The sequence below is a fragment of the Anomaloglossus baeobatrachus genome, chromosome 1 (assembly GCF_048569485.1).
Source record: "Anomaloglossus baeobatrachus isolate aAnoBae1 chromosome 1, aAnoBae1.hap1, whole genome shotgun sequence".
In the NCBI taxonomy this organism is placed as follows: domain Eukaryota; kingdom Metazoa; phylum Chordata; class Amphibia; order Anura; family Aromobatidae; genus Anomaloglossus; species Anomaloglossus baeobatrachus.
In genome coordinates this window covers 335,838,429-335,864,007 of record NC_134353.1, presented here as the reverse complement: position 1 = coordinate 335,864,007, position 25,579 = coordinate 335,838,429, and the positions used below count along the sequence as shown (strand labels likewise).

Genomic DNA, 25,579 nt, shown 5'->3' with positions numbered 1-25,579 from the left:
CATGTTTTACAGAGGATGTGGTGTGCCTTGGATCATGTGCCGTTCCCTTTCTTCTCCAAACTTTTTTCTTCCCATCATTCTGGTACAGGTTGATCTTTGTCTCATCTGTCCATAGAATACTTTTCCAGAACTGAGCTGGCTTCATGAGGTGTTTTTCAGCAAATTTAACTCTGGCCTGTCTATTTTTGGAATTGATGAATGGTTTGCATCTAGATGTGAACCCTTTGTATTTACTGTCATGGAGTCTTCTCTTTACTGTTAACTTAGAGACAGATACACCTACTTCACTGAGAGTGTTCTGGACTTCAGTTGATGTTGTGAACGGGTTCTTATTCACCAAAGAAAGTATGCGGCGATCATCCACCACTGTTGTCATCCGTGGATGCCCAGGCCTTTTTGAGTTCCCAAGCTCACCAGTCAATTCCTTTTTTCTCAGAATGTACCCGACTGTGGATTTTGCTACTCCAAGCATGTCTGCTATCTCTGTGATGGATTTTTTCTTTTTTTTCAGCCTCAGGATGTTCTGCTTCACCTCAATTGAGAGTTCCTTAGACCGCATGTTGTCTGGTCACAGCAACAGCTTCCAAATGCAAAACCACACACCTGTAATCAACCCCAGACCTTTTAACTACTTCATTGATTACAGGTTAACGAGGGAGACGCCTTCAGAGTTAATTGCAGCCCTTAGAGTCCCTTGTCCAATTACTTTTGGTCCCTTGAAAAAGAGGAGGCTATGCATTACAGAGCTATGATTCCTAAACCCTTTCTCTGATTTGGATGTGAAAACTCTCATATTGCAGCTGGGAGTGTGCACTTTCAGCCCATATTATATATATATAATTGTATTTCTGAACATGTTTTTGTAAACAGCTAAAATAACAAAACTTGTGTCACTGTCCAAATATTTCTGGACCTAACTGTGTGTATATATATATATATATATATATATATATATATATATATATATATATATATATATATATTATAACAACAGTCCAAGTATTGGAAACGCTCACCACTTTGTAGGTATGCCTGTATAGACCCTCAGTCAGCCTCCTTAGGCTATGTTCGCACGTTGCGTTTTTTACCGCGTTTCTGCAGCGTTTTTGGCAGCAGCGTTTTTGCGCAAAAACGCATGCGTTTTTGATTTCCAGCAAAGTCTATGGGAAAAGCAGAAATCCTGTCTGCACTTTGCTTTTTTTTCTGCAGCGTTTAATTTGCATATTTGTGGTCAAAAACCATGCTGAAAAAGAAGCAGCATGTCAGTTGTTTTTGCCATTTCTGCAGCGTTTCCTTAACATTGGAGTCAATGAGAAATGGCAAAAAGCAACCAAAATCACAATTCCTGCATTTTTCATGCTTTTTACCTGCTTTTCAACTGCGTTTTTGGCTCCAAAAACACATGCTTTTCTGGCCAAAAATTAATGGGTTCTAATGTTCCTTTACACACACACAATAACCGAACATTTAAATGTAAAAAAATAATAAACTGTAGCTATTTTTCTGTTAAAATGTGCATAATCACTATTATTACATTAAAAGTTATAATTTCCCATATAATTTTATTAAAAGTTAATTTTATACTTTTTATCTCTTTTTTTCATTCTTTTTGACTAATTCAACTTTATTTCTCAGTGTCTTGATCTAAAAAACGCATCTGCAGAAACGTAGGTGAAAACGCAGGTAAAAAGCGCTAAAAACGCGGTAAAAACGCATGCGTTTTTAGCGCTAAAAAATGGTCTAAAGCCATTTGGTCAAAAACCAAGGGAAGGAAAACGTGCAGAATAAACTGCAGGTACTCCGACGCAACGTGCGCACATAGCCTTAGAGATCCAAGCAGGATAGTGGTAGCCAGCCACTTTGTAGACCATATAATTTGAATAGAAAAATCCACTGGGAATCAGTCAGGTAGAGTAAAAATTAACTTTTAATTAATCCAAAGTAAAATTCATAACACTGGCATTTTCCATACTGGCTTAATAGATGTTCAAATGTGTAAATAACGCGTTTCGGCGGCGATGCCTTCCTCCGGTTCAACCTTTTAATCAATTTTACTTTGGATCAATTAAAAGTTAATTTTTACTCTACCTGACGGATTCCCAGCGGATTTTTCTATTCAAACTATATAAATATATACGGTGTATATATATATATATATATATATATATAGATAGATAGATAGATAGATAGATAGATAGATAGCTACTGTGGCCGTCTACAGCCCGAGTACACACAGACCTCACACCCAACCTATATTGCTGGGAGGAACTTGTACCAATGATAAATCAAACTTGGCAATAAAATTGCACTACGCTTGTCTGTAATATAACTTAAGGGCGCCAATGACATGCAAACCATTTTTTCCATGTTAAAGGCTGCTGACATACGTTTTATTTCCTGTACATAACTTGTATTGCATTTTAACATAACCTATTCAGGATTTTCTTTTTACTTGCATTTTTACTTCTTCCTATGGCTTCCATAGAGCCATAACTTTGCTTTTCCATATGAGGGGTTTTTTTTGAGGGACGAGTTGTAGTTTTACAGGACCCCATTACTTTCAACACACAATGTACTGGAAAACTATAGGAGGCGAGAGGGGAAATACTATGAAATCACAGATAAAACCTCATTTCTGCTATTGTTTTTTGGGCTTTGTTTTTTAAGGTAACGTGTTGTAAAAATGACCCAATAATCCAATTCTGCAGGTGAGTATGACACCACAATTTGTAAAGTTATTTTTTGGTTTTTTTTTTTTTGCATTAAGTGTAAACAATTTCATTTTTTCTTCAACAGAGCATTTTTTTGTGGCTTCTTATAATTCTTTGCTGGAGGTGCACCTGCTAAAAAAAAAAAAAAAAAAAAGATGCAATTCTGGAGTCCTGATTTTTTTTTCCTCCTCTATGGTTTGCCATTTGAGTTCATTTTAGGTTGTTGATATTGCTGCTGCCGCAGAAATGCAGTCCAATACATTTTTTTAGGTCTGATCACTGAAGGCCCCAATGCCTGCTATTACTGTACTCCTTTGAACCCAAGGCTTGACTTCAAAAGGAGTACAGTCATGGCAGGCACTGCATGCCCCCTGGCTACCACGGCAACACATTGGAACCCTGTAATTGCATTGCATGAAGGAAAAAGGGGAGCGTGGAACAGTGCCCCCTCCCCCAACTGCAAGCCTTAAGGGGTAAATATCAATTGGCGGAGTCCGGCTACACTCACCGCTGCTCCACTGCGAACATCTGCCCTTAATATAGCCAGCATTTGCAGGATACGATGTAGCTCCTAAACCCGTAAATAAATGGGAGACCCAAAACTGGACTTTTCCAGTATGTCTAATGTCAGCAAGGAGTCAAAGGGAGGTTTCAGGGCCAAGCATGCATTTTTGACTATCTCACCAGATCATTATCATGCTGTATCCTAACACCCTGTAATATACACTGTTTTGGCAATTTGAGCAATTATCAGGTAACCACTTAAGTACCGTAATTTGCATACTTGTGGTCATGCGCCAACTAGCATCTATCAATGAAACACTGAATACTGAAAGAAGCCAGTTGGCACATGTCTGCAAATACACAAATCGTATATGATCAGCCAATGATTACCGCTCAGACTGTCAAACAAAGCAGAATCTTAACATGTGAAATAACACTGTCAGATAAAGTCTCTTTACCTAGCTCAGAAAATCCCTATAAGCCATGGTTCTGAAACTGAATGTTGACACCTCTTTACTGCCTTTATACATAAAAGAAGAGAACATTTTAGTTAAAGATACTACCTATGTGCAACTCACCTTTAGGGTACGCTCACACGAGCGTGAAAATCGGACGAGTGCAATGCGAGAAATTCTCGCATTGCACTCTGACCAATGTTAGGCAATGAGGTTGAGCTGTTGGTCAGCTTTTCTCGCATCCAGGTTCTGGATGCGAGAAAAGCGGCAGCATGCTGCGTTTTGCTGCTACCGCCGTATCTCTCGCACCCATTCAAGTGAATGGATGCGAGAGATACATCGGACTGCACTCGGATGTTATCCCAGTGCAGTGCGATACACGCACAGGCTGACAGTGGAGGAGATGGGAGGATTAACCCCTCCCTCTCCTCCGCAGCGCCTGCACTCAGCTTCACAGCTGTGACCCGATCGCAAGATCGGGTTACAGTCGCATGACACCCGGTTCACGCTCGCAGCAGAGCCTGAGCCGGGGGACATTAGCATATCGCATCCGATGCTCTCGCATCGGATGCCATACGCTCGTGTGAGTCCAGCCTTAAAAGGGAACCTGTCACCACTTTTTTGGACTATAAAGCTGTGGCCACCACCACTGGGCTCTTGTATACAGCATTCTAACATGCTGTATATAAGAGCCCAGGCCGGGGGTATAACATAAAAACACTTTATAATACTTTCCCAACAGTCGTGCGGTGGGCTTTATAGAAGAAAAAAAAAAGTATTTTGTCAGCCACCAATTGTGCAAGTTCTCCCACTTAAAAAGATGAGCGAGGCCTGTAATTGACATCATAGGTAGACCACAACTATGAGAGAATAAATGAGAAAACAAATCCAGAAAATCACCTTGCCTGATTTGGCAATATTTTATAAGCAAATTATGGTGGAAAATAAGTATTTGGTCAATAATAAAAGTTAATTCAAAATTTTGTTATATATCCTTTGTTGGCAATGACAGAGGTCAAACATTTTCTGTAAGTCTTCATAAGGTTGGCACACACTGTTGGTGGTATATTGGCCCATTCCTCCATGCAAATCTCCTCTGTCGCTGGGCAACACGGATTTTCAACTCCCTTCAAAGGTTTTCAATGGGGTTGTGATCTGGAGACTGGATAGGCCAATTCAGGACCTTCATATACTTCTTACGAAGCCACTCCTTCGTTGTCCTGGCGCTGTGCTTGGGATCATTATCGTGCTGAAAGACCCAGCCACGTTTCATCTTCAATGCCCTTGCTGATCGAAGGAACTTTGAACTCAAAATCTCATGATACGTGGCCCTATTCATTCTTTCATGTACACGGATTAGTCGACTCGGACATGTACTGGATTAAGCAATGGAACACGTCTGGCACTGCAGGATCTGAGTCCCTGGCGGCGTAGTGTGTTACTGATGGTAGCCTTTGTTACAGTGGTCCCAGCTCTATGCAGGTCACCCCAGTGTGGTTCTGATATTTTTGCTCACCATTCTAGTGATTTTTTTTTTATCCCAGATTGAGGAAGATTAACAGTGGTCATGGAGGTCTTCCATTTTCTTATTATTGCTCCCACAGTTGATTTCATCACACCAAGCTGCTTGCCTATTGCAGATTCAGTCTTCCCAGCCTGGTGCAGGGCTACAATTTTGTTTCTGGTGTCCTTTGACAGCTCTTTGGTCTTCACCATAGTGGAGTTTAGGCTGTGGAGGCAATCGCAAGTGGGACACCGGCCTTAACGTGTGACTGTTTGCGTTTGTGGACAGGTGTCTTTTATACTGATAAGCTCAAAAAGTTGCCATTACTATAGGAAATGAGTGGAGCAGGAGAGGAGCCTCTTAAAGAAGAAGTTACAGGTCTGTGAGAGTCAGAAATCTTGCATGTTTTTAGATGACTAAAAACTTATTTTCCACCATAATGTGCAAAAAAAAAAAAACTTTCCAAATCAGACAAGGTGATTTTCTGGATTTGTTTTCTCATTTTGTCTCTCAGTGGTCATGATGTCATCTTTTTAAGTGGGAGAATTTGCACAATTGGTGGCTGACTAAATACTTTTCTTTTTCCACACTGTATCTGTGTTTCCAGTATGTGTGGTATCAATTTTTTGACTATACCATTTGTACCCTTTATAACCTATAGTGCCATTTACATGTTTGTGTGAATTTTGTATGGACCTTGTAAAAACAAAGACATGTCTTTTTTTTTTTTTTCACACAGCACAGATGAAAAAGACCAATACAAGTTATGGGTCTGTGAAAAACACGTAGATCACACTGAGTACATCAGCGTGCGTAATTTAATTGTTTAACATTGAAAAGTATAGTAGAAGCGTCATTTCTTCAGCCATAGGTGAAAATCTCTTTACCATCAGTGTGTCATCTTTAACCCTCACTGTACACTAAACTGAAACCTTGAGACTAGTACCATTTTTCACATACTTGTTTAAAACATGCATATTTGAAATAGGCCTTACATATACAGTTAGGTCCAGAAATATTTGGACAGTGACACAAGTTTTGTTATTTTAGCTGTTTACAAAAACATGTTCAGAAATACAATTATATATAAAATATGGGCTGAAAGTGCACACTCCCAGCTGCAATATGAGAGTTTTCACATCCAAATCGGAGAAAGGGTTTAGGAATCATAGCTCTGTAATGCATAGCCTCCTCTTTTTCAAGGGACCAAAAGTAATTGGACAAGGGACTCTAAGGGCTGCAATTAACTCTGAAGGCGTCTCCCTCGTTAACCTGTAATCAATGAAGTAGTTAAAAAGTCTGGGGTTGATTACAGGTGTGTGGTTTTGCATTTGGAAGCTGTTGCTGTGACCAGACAACATGCGGTTTAAGGAACTCTCAATTGAGGTGAAGCAGAACATCCTGAGGCTGAAAAAAAAGAAAAAATCCATCAGAGAGATAGCAGACATGCTTGGAGTAGCAAAATCAAGTCGGGTACATTCTGAGAAAAAAAGGAATTGACTGGTGAGCTTGGGAACTCAAAAAGGCCTGGGCGTCCACGGATGACAACAGTGGTGGATGATCGCCGCATACTTTCTTTGGTGAATAAGAACCCGTTCACAACATCAACTGAAGTCCAGAACACTCTCAGTGAAGTAGGTGTATCTGTCTCTAAGTCAACAGTAAAGAGAAGACTCCATGAAAGTAAATACAAAGGGTTCACATCTAGATGCAAACCATTCATCAATTCCAAAAATAGACAGGCCAGAGTTAAATTTGCTGAAAAACACCTCATGAAGCCAGCTCAGTTCTGGAAAAGTATTCTATGGACAGATGAAACAAAGATCAACCTGTACCAGAATAATAGGAAGAAAAAAGTTTGGAGAAGAAAGGGAACGGCACATGATCCAAGGCACACCACATCCTCTGTAAAACATGGTGGAGGCAACGTGATGGCATGGGCATGCATGGCTTTCAAATGGCACTGGGTCACTTGTGTTTATTGATGACATAACAGCAGACAAGAGTAGCCGGATGAATTCTGAAGTGTACCGGGATATACTTTCAGCCCAGATTCAGCCAAATGCCGCAAAGTTGATCGGACGGCGCTTCATAGTACAGATGGACAATGACCCCAAGCATACAGCCAAAGCTACCCAGGAGTTCATGAGTGCAAAAAAGTGGAACATTCTGCAATGGCCAAGTCAATCACCAGATCTTAACCCAATTGAGCATGCATTTCCCTTGCTCAAATCCAGACTTAAGACGGAAAGACCCACAAACAAGCAAGACCTGAAGGCTGCGGCTGTAAAGGCCTGGCAAAGCATTAAGAAGGAGGAAACCCAGCGTTTGGTGATGTCCATGGGTTCCAGACTTAAGGCAGTGATTGCCTCCAAAGGATTTGCAACAAAATATTGAAAATAAAAATATTTTGTTTGGGTTTGGTTTATTTGTCCAATTACTTTTGACCTCCTAAAATGTGGAGTGTTTGTAAAGAAATGTGTACAATTCCTACAATTTCTATCAGATATTTTTGTTCAAACCTTCAAATTAAACGTTACAATCTGCACTTGAATTCTGTTGTAGAGATTTCATTTCAAATCCAATGTGGTGGCATGCAGAGCCCAATTCGCGAAAATTGTGTCACTGTCCAAATATTTCTGGACCTAACTGTACGTTTTAAATGAGACACCAAATCAGAGGTTATTCTATGCTTTCTGGTTCATAAAAATTAGGGCCGGCACACCCGGGCAAGTGTCGGGGCCCTGGGCAACAGGGGGGGGCTCTCTTGCAGTCTTCAGTTCTGTGGGCCCCAGGCTCAGAGTTCCGGGGACTGAAGTGTTCCTGCTGACCCTTTAATCCACACTGGCACAAAGCCTTCACTGCTGAATGCTCCTACATTGAAGTTAATCTGTGGGTGGAGCCACCGCACTGTGTGCTCCAGTCACACAGATGAACAGGAGCCAGCCAGCATCCCCCAGCACACTGAGCACAGCATATGTCATCCTGCACTGTATGTTCCACACACCCCCGATCTGTATGGAACACCCCTTTCCTGATCTCTATGTGCCCCTCCCCCCGAGCTGTATGGGCCCCTTTGAGCTGTATGGGCCTTATCAGAGCAGTATGTGCCCCCCTTGAGCTGTATGTGCTGCCACACCAGAGCTTTGTGTGTAGCCCCTCACCCTAGTAATGTGTGTGCCCCCCAGAGCCGTATGCTACCCCAGTAACATCTATGGAACCCAGTAATGTTATGCGTCACCTAGTAATATGTATGCATTTCAGTAACATGTATGCCCCCCAGTAATATCTATGCCCCTAGCCACTCCTGTGATGTACATGCAGCAGTGTCAGTGTCCACGGTGTGTGTGGCCATGTCTGTTAGTGACGTCCATCACGTAGGGGCCTGCACAGCCCCATGCCCGGGAGGAGCTGAACGGACACGTGACGAGGTGATTGAGGCTGCTGCCGGCTTCCCCATATTAATATCTCTAAATGTGTGTGTGTGTGCGCGTGCGTGCGTGTGCGCGCGTGTGCGTGCATGTATGTCATCTGTATCTATATGTAAGTGTATATGACTGTATAGATTTATGTCTCTTTATATGTATTTTTGTGAATTGGTCTTCAAATACGTAGATGTACGTATGCCTGTGTGTGTATGTATCTGTGTATGTGCAGGTCTGCATGTGCATGGGGCCCACTGAGACTCTTTTGCTCAGGGCCCACAAAAACCTGGAGCCGGCCCTGATTAAAATAACAAATTGCAGATACCAATAGGTCCATAAATGTACTGTATCACTAGTGTTACCACAGTATATTAAATATGGCTAATACCAAACACTCCTAAGCAATGAATAAAAACTCAAGCATGTACAAATTTATTAGAAGTGTGTCTTTTAATAGGGTGGAGTATAATTATATTTAACATGTTATCAAACACTATTAACAGAGTTTTAGTCCTTATTTCATTGTTATTATACAAAATAACGGTTATAGTAAACAAGAGTACTGAAGAGAAATAACAATATAGTGTCTGGCTACACTGCAGTGATATAGTGATATTGTAGTTTATTTAGCAGTTGTTCTGCAATGAGAGTGTTAACTTGCAACAGGAGCACAATACATAAAATTGTCTCTGGTAGTAAGATTCTTCTTTCTTAGTCATAGTAATCAATTACGAGTCATTTCAGTCGTCCCCACCACAGAGCTTCAGCAGCGCTGCCTCATAATCCCCTGAGGTGTCGGACTGCAAAAGACAAATGGAAACATTATAGGACTATAAAATACATGTAATCTCAGAAGGTATTAAACAATAGTGTGTTTTATAGCGCACACCCAGGCATTGTTACACAGCTCATTTTCTCCACCCTAAATATATTCCTTAGTGAAATTGTGTATAACCTCTTCTCATCCAAATTGCATACTTCAAAAATTAATTTACATGCGTTTTTCAAAGGTTTCTTTCTTCAACTTAAAGTTCAGAGTGTCAATAGCCACGGGGATCGCTTTCATTAAGTATGTCCTGTTCACTTTAAGAAGTTAAACAGCAGTGATTGGAGTTGGCTCTGATCACTGCTGGAGTAAAACTTATACCTGCACCATACATGTGCACCAGACTTCCAAACAGAGTGGATATTAGAAAGGTTATTAATTATATCTTTGACTCGAGGAGGCTGGTATGGCACTTAAAATATTATTGTAAGAGGCTGTCACTAAATATAAAATGCATACGGGTTACATGGCAGAAGCAGGCAGCACTGAGGCTTTCTAAATTATCATGCCCATCATTTCTATGCTTTTATACTTGCACTTAAACTGGGTCAATGTGTATGCATAGAGAATCTAAAGATGCTGCAATGTATTAATAAAGAAGAAAAAAAGAAACCGAAATAAGAAAAAGATACACTTTGTAGAAGTTGGTCTGATCCATCAAGATGGGAAATTAACCCGATCAGTAAACGGCATAATGGGAAAAAAAAGAAACTAAAATGGCAGGATGTTTTTTTTTTTCTTATGGTGCAAAGCACAAAAAAAGGAATCAAAACATTGTATCTACCTGAAAATTGTATTGATGAAAACATTGCGTCAGTGCACAAAAATAATTGACAAAAAATTGAAAGGGTTACGTCTTGGAAAGTTATGTTTCTGGGTAATTTTTACTGTATGATGCTATAAATAAAACCCCCCAAACAAGTTATGGAATCGCACTTTTTTTTGCAATCTTGCAGCACTTGGAATTATTTTTTTAGCTTTCCATTACATAACATGATATAATTTATTTTATCATTCAAAGAAGGGAATTTTGTTTACTTACCGTAAATTCCTTTTCTTCTAGCTCCAATTGGGAGACCCAGACAATTGGGTGTATAGCTATGCCTCCGGAGGCCACACAAAGTATTACACTAAAAGTGTAACGTCCCTCCCCTTCTGCCTATACACCCCCCGTGCTCACGGGCTCCTCAGTTTTGGTGCAAAAGCAAGAAGGAGGAAAAAATTATAAATTGGTTTAAAGTAAATTCAATCCGAAGGAATATCGGAGAACTGAAACCATTCAACATGAACAACATGTGTACACAAAAAAACAGGGGCGGGTGCTGGGTCTCCCAATTGGAGCTAGAAGAAAAGGAATTTACGGTAAGTAAACAAAATTCCCTTCGTCGCTCCATTGGGAGACCCAGACAATTGGGACGTCCAAAAGCAGTCCCTGGGTGGGTAAATAATACCTCATAATAGAGCCGTAAACGGCTCCATCCTACAGGTGGGCAACCGCCGCCTGAAGGACTCGCCTACCTAGGCTGGCATCTGCCGAAGCATAGGTATGCACCTGATAGTGTTTCGTGAAAGTGTGCAGGCTCGACCAGGTAGCTGCCTGACACACCTGCTGAGCCGTAGCCTGGTGACGCAAGGCCCAGGACGCTCCCACGGCCCTGGTAGAATGGGCCTTCAGCCCTGAGGGAACCGGAAGCCCCGAGGAACGATAAGCCTCGAGAATTGGTTCCTTGATCCACCGAGCCAGGGTTGATTTGGAAGCTTGTGTCCCTTTACGCTGGCCAGCGACAAGGACAAAGAGTGCATCCGAGCGGCGCAGGGGCGCCGTACGAGAAATGTAGAATCTGAGTGCTCTCACCAGATCTAACAAGTGCAAATCCTTTTCACATTGGTGAACTGGATGAGGACAAAAAGAGGGTAAGGAGATATCCTGATTGAGATGAAAGGGGGATACCACCTTAGGGAGAAATTCCGGAACCGGACGCAGGACCACCTTGTCCTGGTGAAACACCAGGAAAGGGGCTTTGCACGACAACGCTGCTAGCTCAGACACTCTCCGAAGTGAAGTGACTGCTACTAGGAAAACCACCTTCTGCGAAAGGCGTGAGAGAGAAATATCCCTCATTGGCTCGAACGGTGGTTTCTGAAGAACCAACAGCACCCTGTTCAGATCCCAGGGTTCCAACGGACGCTTGTAAGGAGGGACGATGTGACAAACCCCCTGCAGGAACGTGCGTACCTGTGGAAGCCTGGCTAGGCGCTTTTGAAAAAAGACAGAGAGCGCAGAGACTTGTCCCTTAAGGGAGCCGAGCGACAAACCCTTTTCCAATCCGGATTGAAGGAAGGACAGAAAAGTGGGCAAGGTAAACGGCCAGGGAGAAAAACCCTGAGCAGAGCACCACGACAGGAATATTTTCCACGTCCTGTGGTAGATCTTGGCGGACGTTGGTTTCCTAGCCTGTCTCATAGTGGCAATGACCTCTTGAGATAATCCTGAAGACGCTAGGATCCAGGACTCAATGGCCACACAGTCAGGTTGAGGGCCGCAGAATTCAGATGGAAAAACGGCCCTTGAGACAGCAAGTCTGGTCGGTCTGGTAGTGCCCACGGTTGGCCGACCGTGAGATGCCACAGATCCGGGTACCACGACCTCCTCGGCCAGTCTGGAGCGACGAGGATGGCGCGGCGGCAGTCGGCCCTGATCTTGCGTAACACTCTGGGCAACAGTGCCAGAGGAGGAAACACATAAGGGAGTTGAAACTGCGACCAATCCTGAACTAAGGCGTCTGCCGCCAGAGCTCTGTGATCTTGGGACCGTGCCATGAATGTCGGGACCTTGTTGTTGTGCCGGGACGCCATTAGGTCGACGTCCGGCCTGCCCCAGCGGCAACAGATCTCCTGAAACACGTCCGGGTGAAGGGACCATTCCCCTGCGTCCATGCCCTGGCGACTGAGAAAGTCTGCTTCCCAGTTTTCTACGCCCGGGATGTGAACTGCGGATATGGTGGAGGCTGTGGCTTCCACCCACAGCAGAATCCGCCGGACTTCCTGGAAGGCTTGCCGACTGCGTGTCCCGCCTTGGTGGTTGATGTATGCCACCGCTGTGGAGTTGTCCGACTGAATTCGGATCTGTTTGCCTTCCAGCCACGGCTGGAACGCCTTTAGGGCAAGATACACTGCCCTTATCTCCAGAACATTGATCTGAAGGGAGGACTCTGGCTGTGTCCAAGTACCCTGAGCCCTGTGGTGGAGAAAGACCGCTCCCCACCCTGACAGGCTCGCGTCCGTCGTGACCACCGCCCAGGATGGGGGCAGGAAGGATTTCCCCTTCGACAGAGAAGTGGGGAGAAGCCACCACTGAAGGGAAGCTTTGGCTGCCCGAGAAAGGGAGACGTTCCTGTCGAGGGACGTCGACTTCCTGTCCCATTTGCGAAGAATGTCCCATTGAAGTGGGCGCAGATGAAACTGCGCAAAAGGAACTGCCTCCATTGCTGCCACCATCTTCCCTAGGAAGTGCATGAGGCGCCTCAGGGGGTGTGACTGACCTTGAAGGAGAGATTGCACCCCTGTCTGTAGTGAACGCTGTTTGTTCAGCGGAAGCTTCACTATCGCTGAGAGAGTATGAAACTCCATGCCAAGATATGTCAGTGATTGGGCCGGTGTCAGATTTGACTTTGGAAAATTGATGATCCACCCGAAACTCTGGAGAGTTTCCAGAGCAATGTTCAGGCTGTGTTGGCATGCCCCTTGAGAGGGTGCCTTGACAAGCAGATCGTCTAAGTAAGGGATCACCGAGTGTCCCTGAGAGTGTAGGATTGCCACCACTGTTGCCATGACCTTGGTGAAGACCCGTGGGGCTGTCGCCAGGCCAAAAGGCAGTGCCACGAACTGAAGGTGTTAGTCCCCTATGGCGAAACGCAGGAAGCGCTGATGCTCTGGTGCAATCGGTACGTGGAGATAAGCATCTTTGATGTCTATTGATGCCAGGAAATCTCCTTGGGACATTGAGGCGATGACGGAGCGGAGCGATTCCATCCGGAACCGCCTGGTTTTCACATGCTTGTTGAGCAGTTTTAGGTCCAGAACGGGACGGAAGGATCCGTCCTTTTTTGGCACCACGAACAAGTTGGAGTAAAAACCGTGACCCCGTTGCTGAAGAGGAACAGGGATCACCACTCCTTCCGCCTTCAGAGTGCACACCGCCTGCAGAAGAGCCTCGGCTCTGTCGGTGGGCGGAGATGTTCTGAAGAATCGAGTCGGAGGACGAGAGCTGAACTCTATCCTGTAACCTTGAGATAGAATGTCTCTCACCCATCGGTCTTTTACTTGTGGCAGCCAGGCGTCGCAAAAGCGGGAGAGCCTGCCACCGACCGAGGATGCGGTTTGAGGAGGCCGAAAGTCATGAGGAGGCCGCTTTGGGAGCGGTTCCTCCGGCGGTCTTTTTAGGACGTGACTTAGACCGCCACGCATCGGAGTTCCTCTGATCTTTCTGAGGCCTTTTGGACGAGTAAAATTGAGACCTGCCCGCGGTCCGAAAGGACCGAAACCTCGATTGTACCTTCCGTGGTTGAGGTCTGTTTGGTTTGGACTGGGGTAAGGATGAATCCTTTCCCTTGGATTGTTTAATGATTTCATCCAATCGCTCACCAAACAAGCGGTCGCCAGACAATGGCAAACCGGTTAAAAACTTTTTGGAAGCAGAGTCTGCCTTCCATTCACGTAGCCACATGGCCCTGCGGAGTACCACCGAATTGGCGGATGCCACCGCCGTACGGCTCGCCGAGTCCAGGATAGCATTAATGGCGTAGGACGCAAACGCCGACGCCTGAGTGGTTAAGGACACCACTTGCGGGGCAGATGTACGTGTTAGTGCATTAATCTGCGCCTGACAAGCTGAGATAGCTTGGAGTGCCCATACGGCTGCGAATGCTGGAGCAAAAGACGCGCCGATAGCTTCATAGATGGATTTCAACCATAGTTCCATCTGTCTGTCAGTGGCATCTTTGAGTGAAGCCCCATCTTCCACTGCAACTATGGATCTAGCCGCCAGTCTGGAGATTGGAGGATCCACCTTAGGACACTGAGTCCAGCCCTTGACAACCTCGGGGGGGAAGGGATAACGTGTGTCCTTAAGGCGCTTGGAAAAACGCTTGTCTGGACAGTCTCGATTTTTCTGGATTGCCTCTCTGAAGTCAGAGTGATCCAGAAACATATTTAATGTACGCTTGGGAAACCTGAAACGGAATTTCTCCTGAGAAGCAGACTCCTCAATTGGAGGAGCTGGGGGAGAAATATCCAACACCTGATTGATGGTCGCTATAAGATCATTCACTACTGCGTCACCTTCAGGTGTATCTAGGTTGAGAGCGGCTTCAGGATCAGAATCCTGATCTGATACTTCCGCTTCATCCTCCAGAGAGTCCCCCTGCTGGGACCCTGAACAGTGTGATGAAGTGGAGGGAATTTCCCAGCGACCCCGCTTGGGCGGCCTGGGACTGCGGTCCGTGTCAGAGACCTCACCCTGGGACCTATGGGTTACCCCAGGGGCACTTTGCTGTTCCAATTGAGGGGGACCAGGGGTCAAGGATTGGACAGTGCCCGGGGCCTGGATAACCGGTCTGAACTGTAATGCTTCCAGTATTTTAGCAGACCATTTGTCCATATTTTCAGACAGTTTGTCAGCAAAGGCTGCAAACTCCGTCCCTGTCACCTGGACAGTGGTAGCAGGTGGTTCCACCTGGGTCACCAGCTCCGGCTGAGTAAGTGCCACAGGGGCCGAGCATTGCACACAATGAGGGTCAGTGGAACCTGCCGGTAGTACAGCTTTACATGAGGTACAGGTTGCAAAGTACTCCTGTGCTTTGGCACCCTTGCCTTTTGCGGATGACATGTTGTCTCCTCTGAGAACAACAGGAGGGTATATAGCCAAAAATCAATAGAGCGACCGCACAGTGCAAATATATATATTATATATATATATATATATATATATATATATATATATATATATATATATATATATATATATATATATATATATATATATATATATATATATATATATATATATATATATATATATATATATATATATATATATATATATATATATATATATATATATACATACATACATACATACATACATACATACATACATACATACATACACACACACACACACACACACACACTTCGGTACTCAGTGGGGCCTGCTTACCGACCGCTCAGAGCGGTTGTGTGATCACCAGATTCCCTGCCTGGGTCTCCCTGTGTTGTCTCTCTTCTCCAGCGTCTGAATCGCTGACAGGAATGGCTGCCGGCGTTCTGTGGGGAGGAGGGGACCGTGGGTGTGCCCAAGAAAAGTGCGAGAATCCAGTGCCCCAGTGTACTGAGTGAGGAGGGAGGAGGATACTAATGTATGCTCCAGCCCTCAGCGCTGACTATCTGTGCAGCGTCCCGCCCTTCCCCTGACTGGCAGGCCTGTGGGCGGGAATATACGACACTAGGCCGCAGAAGCCGGGGACTAAAGTTATAAGCGCGGCCGGCAATGAGCGCGGCCGCGCGGTAGTCCCCGGCGCACTAACACACCCAGCAGTGCTGCAATGTGTATGGCACAAGCGCTCCATGCACGGTAGTCCCCGGCGCACTAACACACCCAGCAGTGCTGTAATGTGTATGGCACCAGCGCTCCATGCGCGGTCCCCACGGGGACACAGAGTACCTCATAGTAGCAGGGCCTTGTCCCTGACGATACCCAGCTCCTATCCTGCAGATTCCCAGAGGCTGCGGAGGGAGCACGGTCCCAGTGCCTGGAGACCGATCCGGATCCCACTTCACCCAGAGCCCATTAAGGGATGGGGAAGGAAAACAGCATGTGGCTCCTGCCTGTGTACCCGCAATGGGTACCTCAACCTTAACAGCACCGCCGACAAAGTGGGGTGAGAAGGGAGCATGCTGGGGGCCCTGTTATGGGCCCTCTTTTCTTCCATCCGACCTAGTCAGCAGCTGCTGCTGACTAAGTTGTGGAGCTTATGCGTGGATGTCTGCCTCCTTCGCACAAAGCATAAAAACTGAGGAGCCCGTGAGCACGGGGGGTGTATAGGCTTAAGGGGAGGGGCGTTACACTTTTAGTGTAATACTTTGTGTGGCCTCCGGAGGCATAGCTATACACCCAATTGTCTGGGTCTCCCAATGGAGCGACAAAGAAAGTAGATTTGTCTCGCAAAAAAAACAAACAAAAAACAACAAGCTGTTATAAGGCTATGTCAATGGGGGGAAAAAAAAAAAAGACAAAAAGTTATGGCTCGTGGAAGAAGGTGAGGGACAAACAAATGGAAAATGGCCATGTCAGTCTATATGGCTGAAATATTGCTACATTGTTCTGCTACTAGTCTTGCTCGTCTATTAATTTATTTAATCAGATTAAGTTGTAACTGGAGTTGAGCGGATCAGCCATAATCCGGGTCCGTGGGATCCGGATCGGGTTGCCGCAGAGGTCCGGATCAGATCCGGAATCCGCGGCCATATAAATCAATGGGGAGCCGGATCCGGGACACGAGAGAGTGAGTGAGAGAGAGAGAGAGTGTGAGTGAGTGAGTGAGTGAAAATAAAACAAAAAAAAAAAACCAAAAAAACCCCCAAAAACCCGGATCCGGATCGTGCACCCCGAATCCGGGGTACTGGTCGGACTCTGATCGGACGCTCAAACCGTGCAGATCCGGATTTTGCGGATCCGGGTCCGCTCAACACTAGTTGTAACCTATTTTTGAGTAATATTAGATGTCTGAGGAATCTAAACTTAGAGGACACACATACCTTAATAGCAGAATATAAAGATTCCCCAGCAAGCTTCTTGTATTCTGCACGGATATCTACAAGATCAATATCTGATCTCGAGACCATTATTCTTGTCAAAGTAAATTCATCAGTCCCGGCACCCTGCAAAAAAAGAAAAATATTTTAGATATAGATAGAGATATCTATCACAGATTAAAATGACCAACACCACATTACTACATTCTCCCAGGGTTGCCAACTTGACTTTTTATCTTTAATCAAAAAATCACGGACAGACAATATTCTTTATGGACACATTGGTAAATACATGATTTCTTATAGATTTCTATCTGTATAAGTTTTTTCTGCTTCAAAACAAAAAAAAAAAAATTTCAAGAGCAGGTTAAAAAGGTAATTCTTGTATTCTCCTAAAATCTGGAAAATGCAATTTCCAAATATTCACCTTAATAGCTTTGTGGAGTCTTTCCGCAAAGAAAGCAGGAGTGCTCCGTGCACATTTCACTGTAACAAATAGATAAAATAATTATTTTTCACAGTATAACCATGCCAAATAAAGGGGCAACAGATGGTCCTGGGAAAGAACATCGCACATTGGGTCCGCATCATAAAAGGTATTTTTGCCAGAATTCTGGCACTTTTAAAAGTAACCAAAAAATTGTTACTTGGCGTTTTCACACCAATTTTGGCTAGCTACACCACTCGCTAAAGGAGGTGGAGCTGGAGAGGGATGGTGCATGGTATAGACTACTCATCAAAGTCATGAAAAGTGGTAGGCTACCCATACACCGTAATATAATTCCAATCCCTGAATAGAGGAACATTTTTGGCAGAGCTGCATGCCAGTGATGGGGTGTGCCTGATTCATTAAGTGGTGTGCGTCACCTAATGAATTAAGCACATCTTACTACAGAACACTCATCCATAAGACTGGAATGTGTAACGTTTGATTTAATGAGCTGGGCACCTTATTTCTATTATTTCCACCCTCTGCACACTCACTTCTAGGATTGATTAGGATGTGCTGCACATTCAGTCTAAAAAAGTTCTGAAATGAAAAAAGCTGGCATGTAGAGGGAGCCAAGGAATTGTCACATATCATCCAAGCAGCACTCTTAGGCTATGTGTCCACGGTAGAATGTTGCTGCGGATTTTTCTGCATGAAAATCCGCGACTTTCGCGGCAAATCCGCACTTTTTTTGCCGCGGATTTACAGCGAAATTGCCGCGGATTTTTTATTTTTTTTCCCCATTCTATACCCAAAATCCGCACCAATAATTCACATGCTGCAGATTTTTCCGGATCAAAATCCGCGGCAAATCCGCCGCGGAAAAATCCGCAGCATGGACACAGCATTTCTAAAATGCCATTGAAATGGCTGGGAAGTGCCGCTGCTGCATATTTTCAGGAAATCCGCGGTAAATCCGCGGCAAAATCCGCGAGAAATCCGCAGCGTGGGCACATAGCCTTAGGCCATTTGAGGCGTGTTTTTTTTTTACCCAAGTATTTGTAAGTCAAAACCACGAGTGGAACAATTCAGAACTGGGCACCACTTCTGCATATTTCACCCACTGCTGGATTTGGCTTACAAATACTAGGGGCAAAAAAACTCCACAAAAATAAACATGTGGATGTGGCCTTGGGCTACTTCAACACACTGCTAAACAGTTTTTGCCAAGATTGCAGTTTCAAATGCACATTTGAAAATCATATTTAAAAACAACCCACACATTTAAATGCAATTTAATCCATTTTTACAATATGCAATTAAACAAATTCAATGCACCATGTGACACTGATTTATTGCTTATTTTGCTGCTAGGTGTTTAGGGACAATTATTACACGTTTGACTTACACAATTGTAACCTGAAAAATAAAATGATTCCTAATATACTTTCACAGTTAAGAAAATAAACACTTTCGTAAAACAACACTTAGTATTTGACACTCAATGGAGGCACTTTAATGCAATTTTGTAACATATAGTGTGTAATGGCCGTGTCTGACCGTACAGGAACATGATCTGATCATACCACAGCTCCTGGACAGTGGAGGAAATAAAAGAGTATAAAGACATTACAGCACGAGATCATAAATGATTTCTGTTAGCTGTTCAAGTTATATATATCAGATCTTGAGAACCAAATGTAGTGGAGGTCAATCATCACACTGCTCATATAGATTCTAATTGGAATGTTAAGGATCAGCAATATCCAGTAATGCTAACTAAGAATGAATGGTTCGGTAGTGCACAGGATCAACCTGTGATCCATTCAGTCAGGGGACAGAGGAACCCCAGTTTTCGGGATCAATGGGGGCCACGATAATCTAACTTCCAGAGATCCAAAAGTCATCCCCCTATCTTTTGAACGTGAGAACTTTTAAAACAAATAAATAATTATTAAAGAAAAAACATGCAAGGCTGGTATTGCCTTTAACATATGAACTTTGAGAACCATACTGTCATATCATTTTTATTGCACACTGATTGCCTTTAATACAAACTTTCCTCCCTCCTATCACCCCCCCCAAAAAATTGTAGAATGGTGCTTTGTTGACTTTTTTGTAACTCACATGGTAAAATGAATGGTGTCATTCAAAAGCACAACCTGTCCTGCAAAAAAGATCTAAAACACCTCTTATGGCTACGTCTTTAAAAAAAAAGAAGGGGAGAAAAAAAATGCATTGTAGGTAATAAACATTCAGCATATTTGGTAGATTACCTATTGCAAGCAGCAGATCTTCCAGGTGACCAGACATCTCACTCTTGATGCTCTCTTCAATAGTTTTATTGCAGATGTTCTTATAGTCATCAAAAGCTGAAGATGTATAACCGGACAGAACTTTAAATTAGTCGTTTCCATTGATTATCCCACTCTCGTTCTCCGGTCATCAGAAAGCGACAGGGAGGCATACTAACGGACACTAGAGAGCCCGCCCCCGTGTCCCATTATCAAGATCTGAATACAAAAAGGTACCACTTTACAAAGTCTTTATTTTGGTCAGAAAGGGGGCACATAAACAACAGGAACATTGCTAGAATGCAGCCCACGAGCTGCAGAGGGGGAATCTTTTAGGTTTAGTGCAAAATTTCTGATGACAGGTTCCCTTTAAACTCAGACAAATCTACAGTATACAGCTGGGTCCAGAAATATTTGGACAGTGACAAGTTTTGTCCTTTTAGCTGTTACCAAAACAGAAGAATCAATATTTGTTAAAAATGCAGACTCTGTTTTAATTTTAGGGTATTCAATTCCTAATTGCAGTAAGGGTTTAGGAGTTACAGCTCTTTAATATGTAGCTGCTTCCTTTTCAAAGGGGCCAAAAGCGATTGCACAATTATCTCAAAAGCTCTTTAATGGGCTGCATGGGATAGTTTCCCTTTAAAGAAGGAATCTGTCACCAGGTTTTTGCCACCTAATTTAAGAGCAGCATAATGTAGGGGCAGTGATCCTGATTCCAGCGATATGTCACTTACTGGGCTGCTTAGTACAGTTTTGATAAAATCACTGTTTAATCAGCAGTAGATTATCATTAGATTTCTACTTGGCATACTGCGAGGTAGTGCAGCATATTCATGAGCTCTATAGAACTGCTAGATCTGCAGCAGAGAAAACAGAGATTTTATCAATATGACAACAAACAGCTCAATAAGTAACATATCGCTGGAATTGGGGTCTCTGTCTCTACCTTATGCTGCTCTCAGATGAGGTAGCAAAAACTATGACAAATTCCCTTTAATCCATCCATTAAGCAGGTAAATTGTCTGAAGCTGATGATTACAGCTGTGGCATTTGCATTTGGAAGCTGTTTCTGTGAATCCACAACATGCGGTCAAAAAACATCTCATTGGAAGAGAAACAGACCATCATTACACTGGAAAAAAAAATACATCAGAGTGATAGCAGAAACGCAGCATGCACAAAAGAGAGCACACTGGTGAGCTTGGGAACTCAAAAAAGCCTAGATGTCCACAGAAGACAACAGTGATGAACACAAAATCCTTTCCATGGTGAACAAATCCACCCTTCACAATATCCACCCAAGTGAAGAAAACACTCCAGGAAGTGGGCGTTTCAGTATTAATTCTACAATAAAGAGAACAGATGGACAATGACCCAAACGTACTGCGACAACAACCCAGGAGTTAAGGCTAAGCTGTGGAATATTCTGCAATGGCTGAGTCAATCACCCAGACCTCAACCCCATAGAGCATGTATTTCACATGCTTAAGGCAGAAAGGCCCACACACAAGCAACAACTGAAGTCAGCAGCAGTAAAGGCTTAAAAAAAGCATCACAAAGGAGGAAACAGTGATTGAAGCAATGATGGTCTAAAGTCTGGAAGCCATGGACGTGACCAAAGTATCCTCTACAAAGTGTTAGAAATGGTTTGAACATTTCATTTACAGTAGAGTTACTTTGTTAAATTACTTTTGAGCCCCTGAAATGCGGAAACTTTATTAAAAAAAAAAAAAAAAAAAAAAAAACAACAAATGGATATAATTCCTAATCGATTCAAAAGATATTTTTGTTTAACCCCTTTTATTAAACCTGAAAGTTTACACTTCAATTGCATCTTTGCTGTTTCATTTTGAATAAAAAATAGTGGCATACAAAAGGCCAAATCACAACGATTCGGTCATTATTCAAATATTTCTGGACCTAACTATTTCTCCATCTATATATGAACTGTACATAAAGATTATATATCTAAAACACACCAAGTGAGCAGATGATTGTCAATTATTATTTAAGTTACTGTAAATAATGTACATTTGCCCCAAAAAAAAAAATGTTTGCGTCAGACTCAAATGTGAACAGTGAGCAAACAGATTACCGTATTTTTCGGACTATAAGATGCACCTTTTTTCCCCCCAAATGTTGGGGGAAAGTGTGGGGTGCTTCTTATAGTCTGAATGTAGGGCTGCAGGAAATGAGGGTGCTGCGGTGCAGCGCCTGCCGTGACCACGTGGGCCCGCTCATTTGATATGCATGCCCATCATCCCATCCACCATCTCTCATGGGCGGGGGAAGCGCGCATACTAAACAGCCGGCCGACATGATCCCCCCTGGCAACTACAGCCTGTAGTGATCATGTGTGGCTATATTCACTACTCCCTGCGTATCTTCATCAGCGCGGGGTACAGTGAATCATTATACTCACCGGACACGATCCCTGCAGCATTGCTCGTCCTCCTGTCTGTGCCGGCCGCGGCTGTGTGTGGAGACTAGCGATGCGCACAGCGATGACATCATCGCTGTGCGCACGTGTCCACACAGAGCCGCGGCCGGCACAGACAGGAGGACGAGCGATGCTGCAGGGATTGTGGCCGGCTCCACACAGGTCAGCGGCGCTGCTGCTGGCACAGACGGGAGGAGGAGCAATGCTATGTATGAATGTTTAATTTTTTTGTGTGCCACAGGATGCGGTCATATAGCAGGATGGGGTATATAGCATGATGCGGCCATATGCCAGGATGGGGTATATAGCAGGATGGGAGCACATACCAGTATGGCAGTATATAGCAGGATGGGGGCTATACCAGGATGAGCGACATATCGTATATACAAGGCAGTAGGATCATATAAAAGGTAGGAGGATCATTACCAGGATGGGGTACCTTAGTAGAGAATTTGGGGACATTACCCCCATAACAGTGTCAGCAGCAGATCCTTGCCCCATAAACGTGTGTCATGACCACATTTTTTGCTTAAAATTTTATTTTCCCATATTCCTTCTCTAAAACCAGGGTGCATCTCATGGTCCGATGTGTCTTATAGTCCGAAAAATACGGTATATAAAGAACAGACTAGGAAAAATTACATACTTAGCTTAAGCTGTGAAAAGCTTCTCAAACATAGTACTTCGATAAATTTATCCTCATCTGTCCCCCACTTTTTCTCTCCAGCATTGTACAGAATCTAGAAGAGTACAAAAGAATACAAAATATATATTTTTGTTATGGTTCTTTTCAAAAAAATGATATGCTTATTTTGAATGGGAACTGGAGAGGCAATAATTTCTGATAATACATTATAATTTGAGATGGACAAACCCCCAGATATTCAGGTTTAGCGGGTCCGGCCAGACTAACAAAAAAAATATAAATATATATATATATATATATATATATTATATATATATATATATATATATATATATCTTAATATATTAATATATATATATATATATATCTTAATATATTAATATATATATATATATATATATATATATCTTAATATATTAATATATATATATATATATCTTAATATATATATATATATCTTAATATATTAATATATATATATATATATCTTAATATATTAATATATATATATATATATATATATATATATATATATATATATATATATATATATATATATATATATATATATCTCTTTATATATATATATATATATATATCTCTATCTATCTCCAAAAACAGTCTGGTTCAGGACCAGACGCCGGGTGCCAAACCCCATATAAATCTATGGGACTCAAATTTAAGTGTTATAAAATGGTGTTCGCAAGGGCTAATGGGCCGCAAAAGGAAGCAAAATGGGGATTAAAGCAGGACAATTATAATTGCTGAGTTTCCGAGAAGCTGTCACACTGCTTCCAGGTGTGCCCACCTACTCTAACAGGGTCTGTGATTGGTTGCAAGATAAGACAAAATCACTGATCTCGCGGAGACCAGCCAGAGACAACACGGTCGTCAGCCATTAAAGGTGCATTGCCCCCTGGGAAGTATGCAAATCAAAAAAGGTCCGTGGAGCCTCTGTTAGGAGTCTCGACACAGAAAATAGCCAGATATCCTTCCGGGAATATATCTTTAAACTCGTCAAAGAGTTGGATATTGGACAAAAAGGGCCACTTAATATGGTGGTCTCCTAAAAAGAGCCACTCCTTGGCTAGGTCCTTCCCGGTGGGATTTCTGGCTATTTTCTGTGTTGAGACTCCTAACAGAGGCTCCACGTTTAGATAAATACTGTCGTCACCAGTGATATCGGGATATTTATAGGATTAAAGAGTGAGTGCTCTCTCTTCTTTTAACCATCTACATACCGCTGTTGCAGAATCTAGGGGTTGAAATGGCCCCGACAGGTGATAAAACATATCTGGACCGATGCAGCAGGATGTCAGCTGTCATATATAGCCAGTCACAGCAGTTCACCTCTTATGAGGAATGTTACTCACTTGTTTTAGTGGCATAAAAAAAAAGCCGCACTAACGAATAAAGCTCTTTAATAACTGCCATAAAAAGGCATATCAGCAGTCATGAACTGTGCAATGGCCACAGTCAGGTCTACTCCTATTCATTCAAATAAGGGCAGATCTGCAGCTCTCAACAGTGGACAAATCTAAGCTGTTTAGCTCAATCACTGCGAACATCCAGCATCAACTGAACTACTGATCTGTGGGGATGCCTGGCCTCAGTCCCCCCTCCAATCTGGTATTGATGAATTATCCTAAGACTAAGTCATCAAAATGAAAGTAGTGGAACAACCCTTTACCCATCTGCCATTCTTAGCATAAAACAATAAAACATGCTTTCACCTTATCAGACATGGTGTGAAAAATGTCTGCTTGATAAATAGGACTGTTTAAGAAGCAGAAATTACAAGTCATTAGTATGCTAAGTGAGGTTGGTAAGCTGTATATATCATTATCACATGACAGTAGCTCAGGGCTGCAGGGGAGGAAAGTCTAACTTAATTTACCTCCGCATCCTTTTTAGCAAGATGTTCATCCACTTTTGAACTTTCATCACGTCTGGCCTGGAGAGAAAAAAAGAAAAGAATCAATTTTATGGATTAAGTATATGGAGATTGATTTTGTTTTTGTAAGCAAAGCTAAATACCTCAATTCATCTACTATGGTAAATTTAGAACAGCATCTGCTTTGGGCTTCTATGTGACTGGGAATACCTACCATAATGTATACCGTAATACATAATGTATTATGTATACCATATTCATTAGGCATTTAGAACGTGTTCCAGACAACACTAAATCGATATCAAAATGTGTGACTTAAAAAAATATAAAATAAAAAATGGAAAGGCCGATACTAAACTACTGCAGGCAGCAAAGGTGAAAACTTTTTGAATTTGATATTAATAAAAAAGTTTAAACAGCACTATATCCCTAAAGAGTTCCTATTTCACACAAAGCTGATAGAAAAGCATGGTCTTGAAGCCCTAAACACAGACAAGCAGATCTAACTGATTTTAGTATACATACCAGTCGAGCGTGCCTAAGAACGGTGCTGAATCTCATACTATTTATCATGTCATCCACTTTTCCATTAGGCAGTTCCTCGTCATCAACATCCTACCATTACTGTAGGTACC

At 42.9% G+C, this 25,579-nt stretch overlaps 1 protein-coding gene across 1 annotated transcript in view; it reads right to left on the bottom strand.

Annotated features, from left to right (window-relative positions):
- Positions 1-9,030: 9,030 nt before the first annotated feature.
- The window catches only part of ANXA3 (annexin A3), a 91,751-nt gene continuing 75,202 nt past the window's right edge, over positions 9,031-25,579 (bottom strand). Inside the window, exons 8-13 of the mRNA XM_075337665.1 lie at positions 24,948-25,004; positions 23,051-23,144; positions 19,944-20,039; positions 17,665-17,723; positions 17,241-17,363; positions 9,031-9,399 (exon numbers count right to left, since the gene is read on the bottom strand). Of these exons, the coding sequence (XP_075193780.1) occupies positions 9,340-9,399; positions 17,241-17,363; positions 17,665-17,723; positions 19,944-20,039; positions 23,051-23,144; positions 24,948-25,004 (489 nt within the window). The 3' untranslated portion in view covers positions 9,031-9,339. The remainder of the gene's footprint in view (positions 9,400-17,240; positions 17,364-17,664; positions 17,724-19,943; positions 20,040-23,050; positions 23,145-24,947; positions 25,005-25,579) is intronic.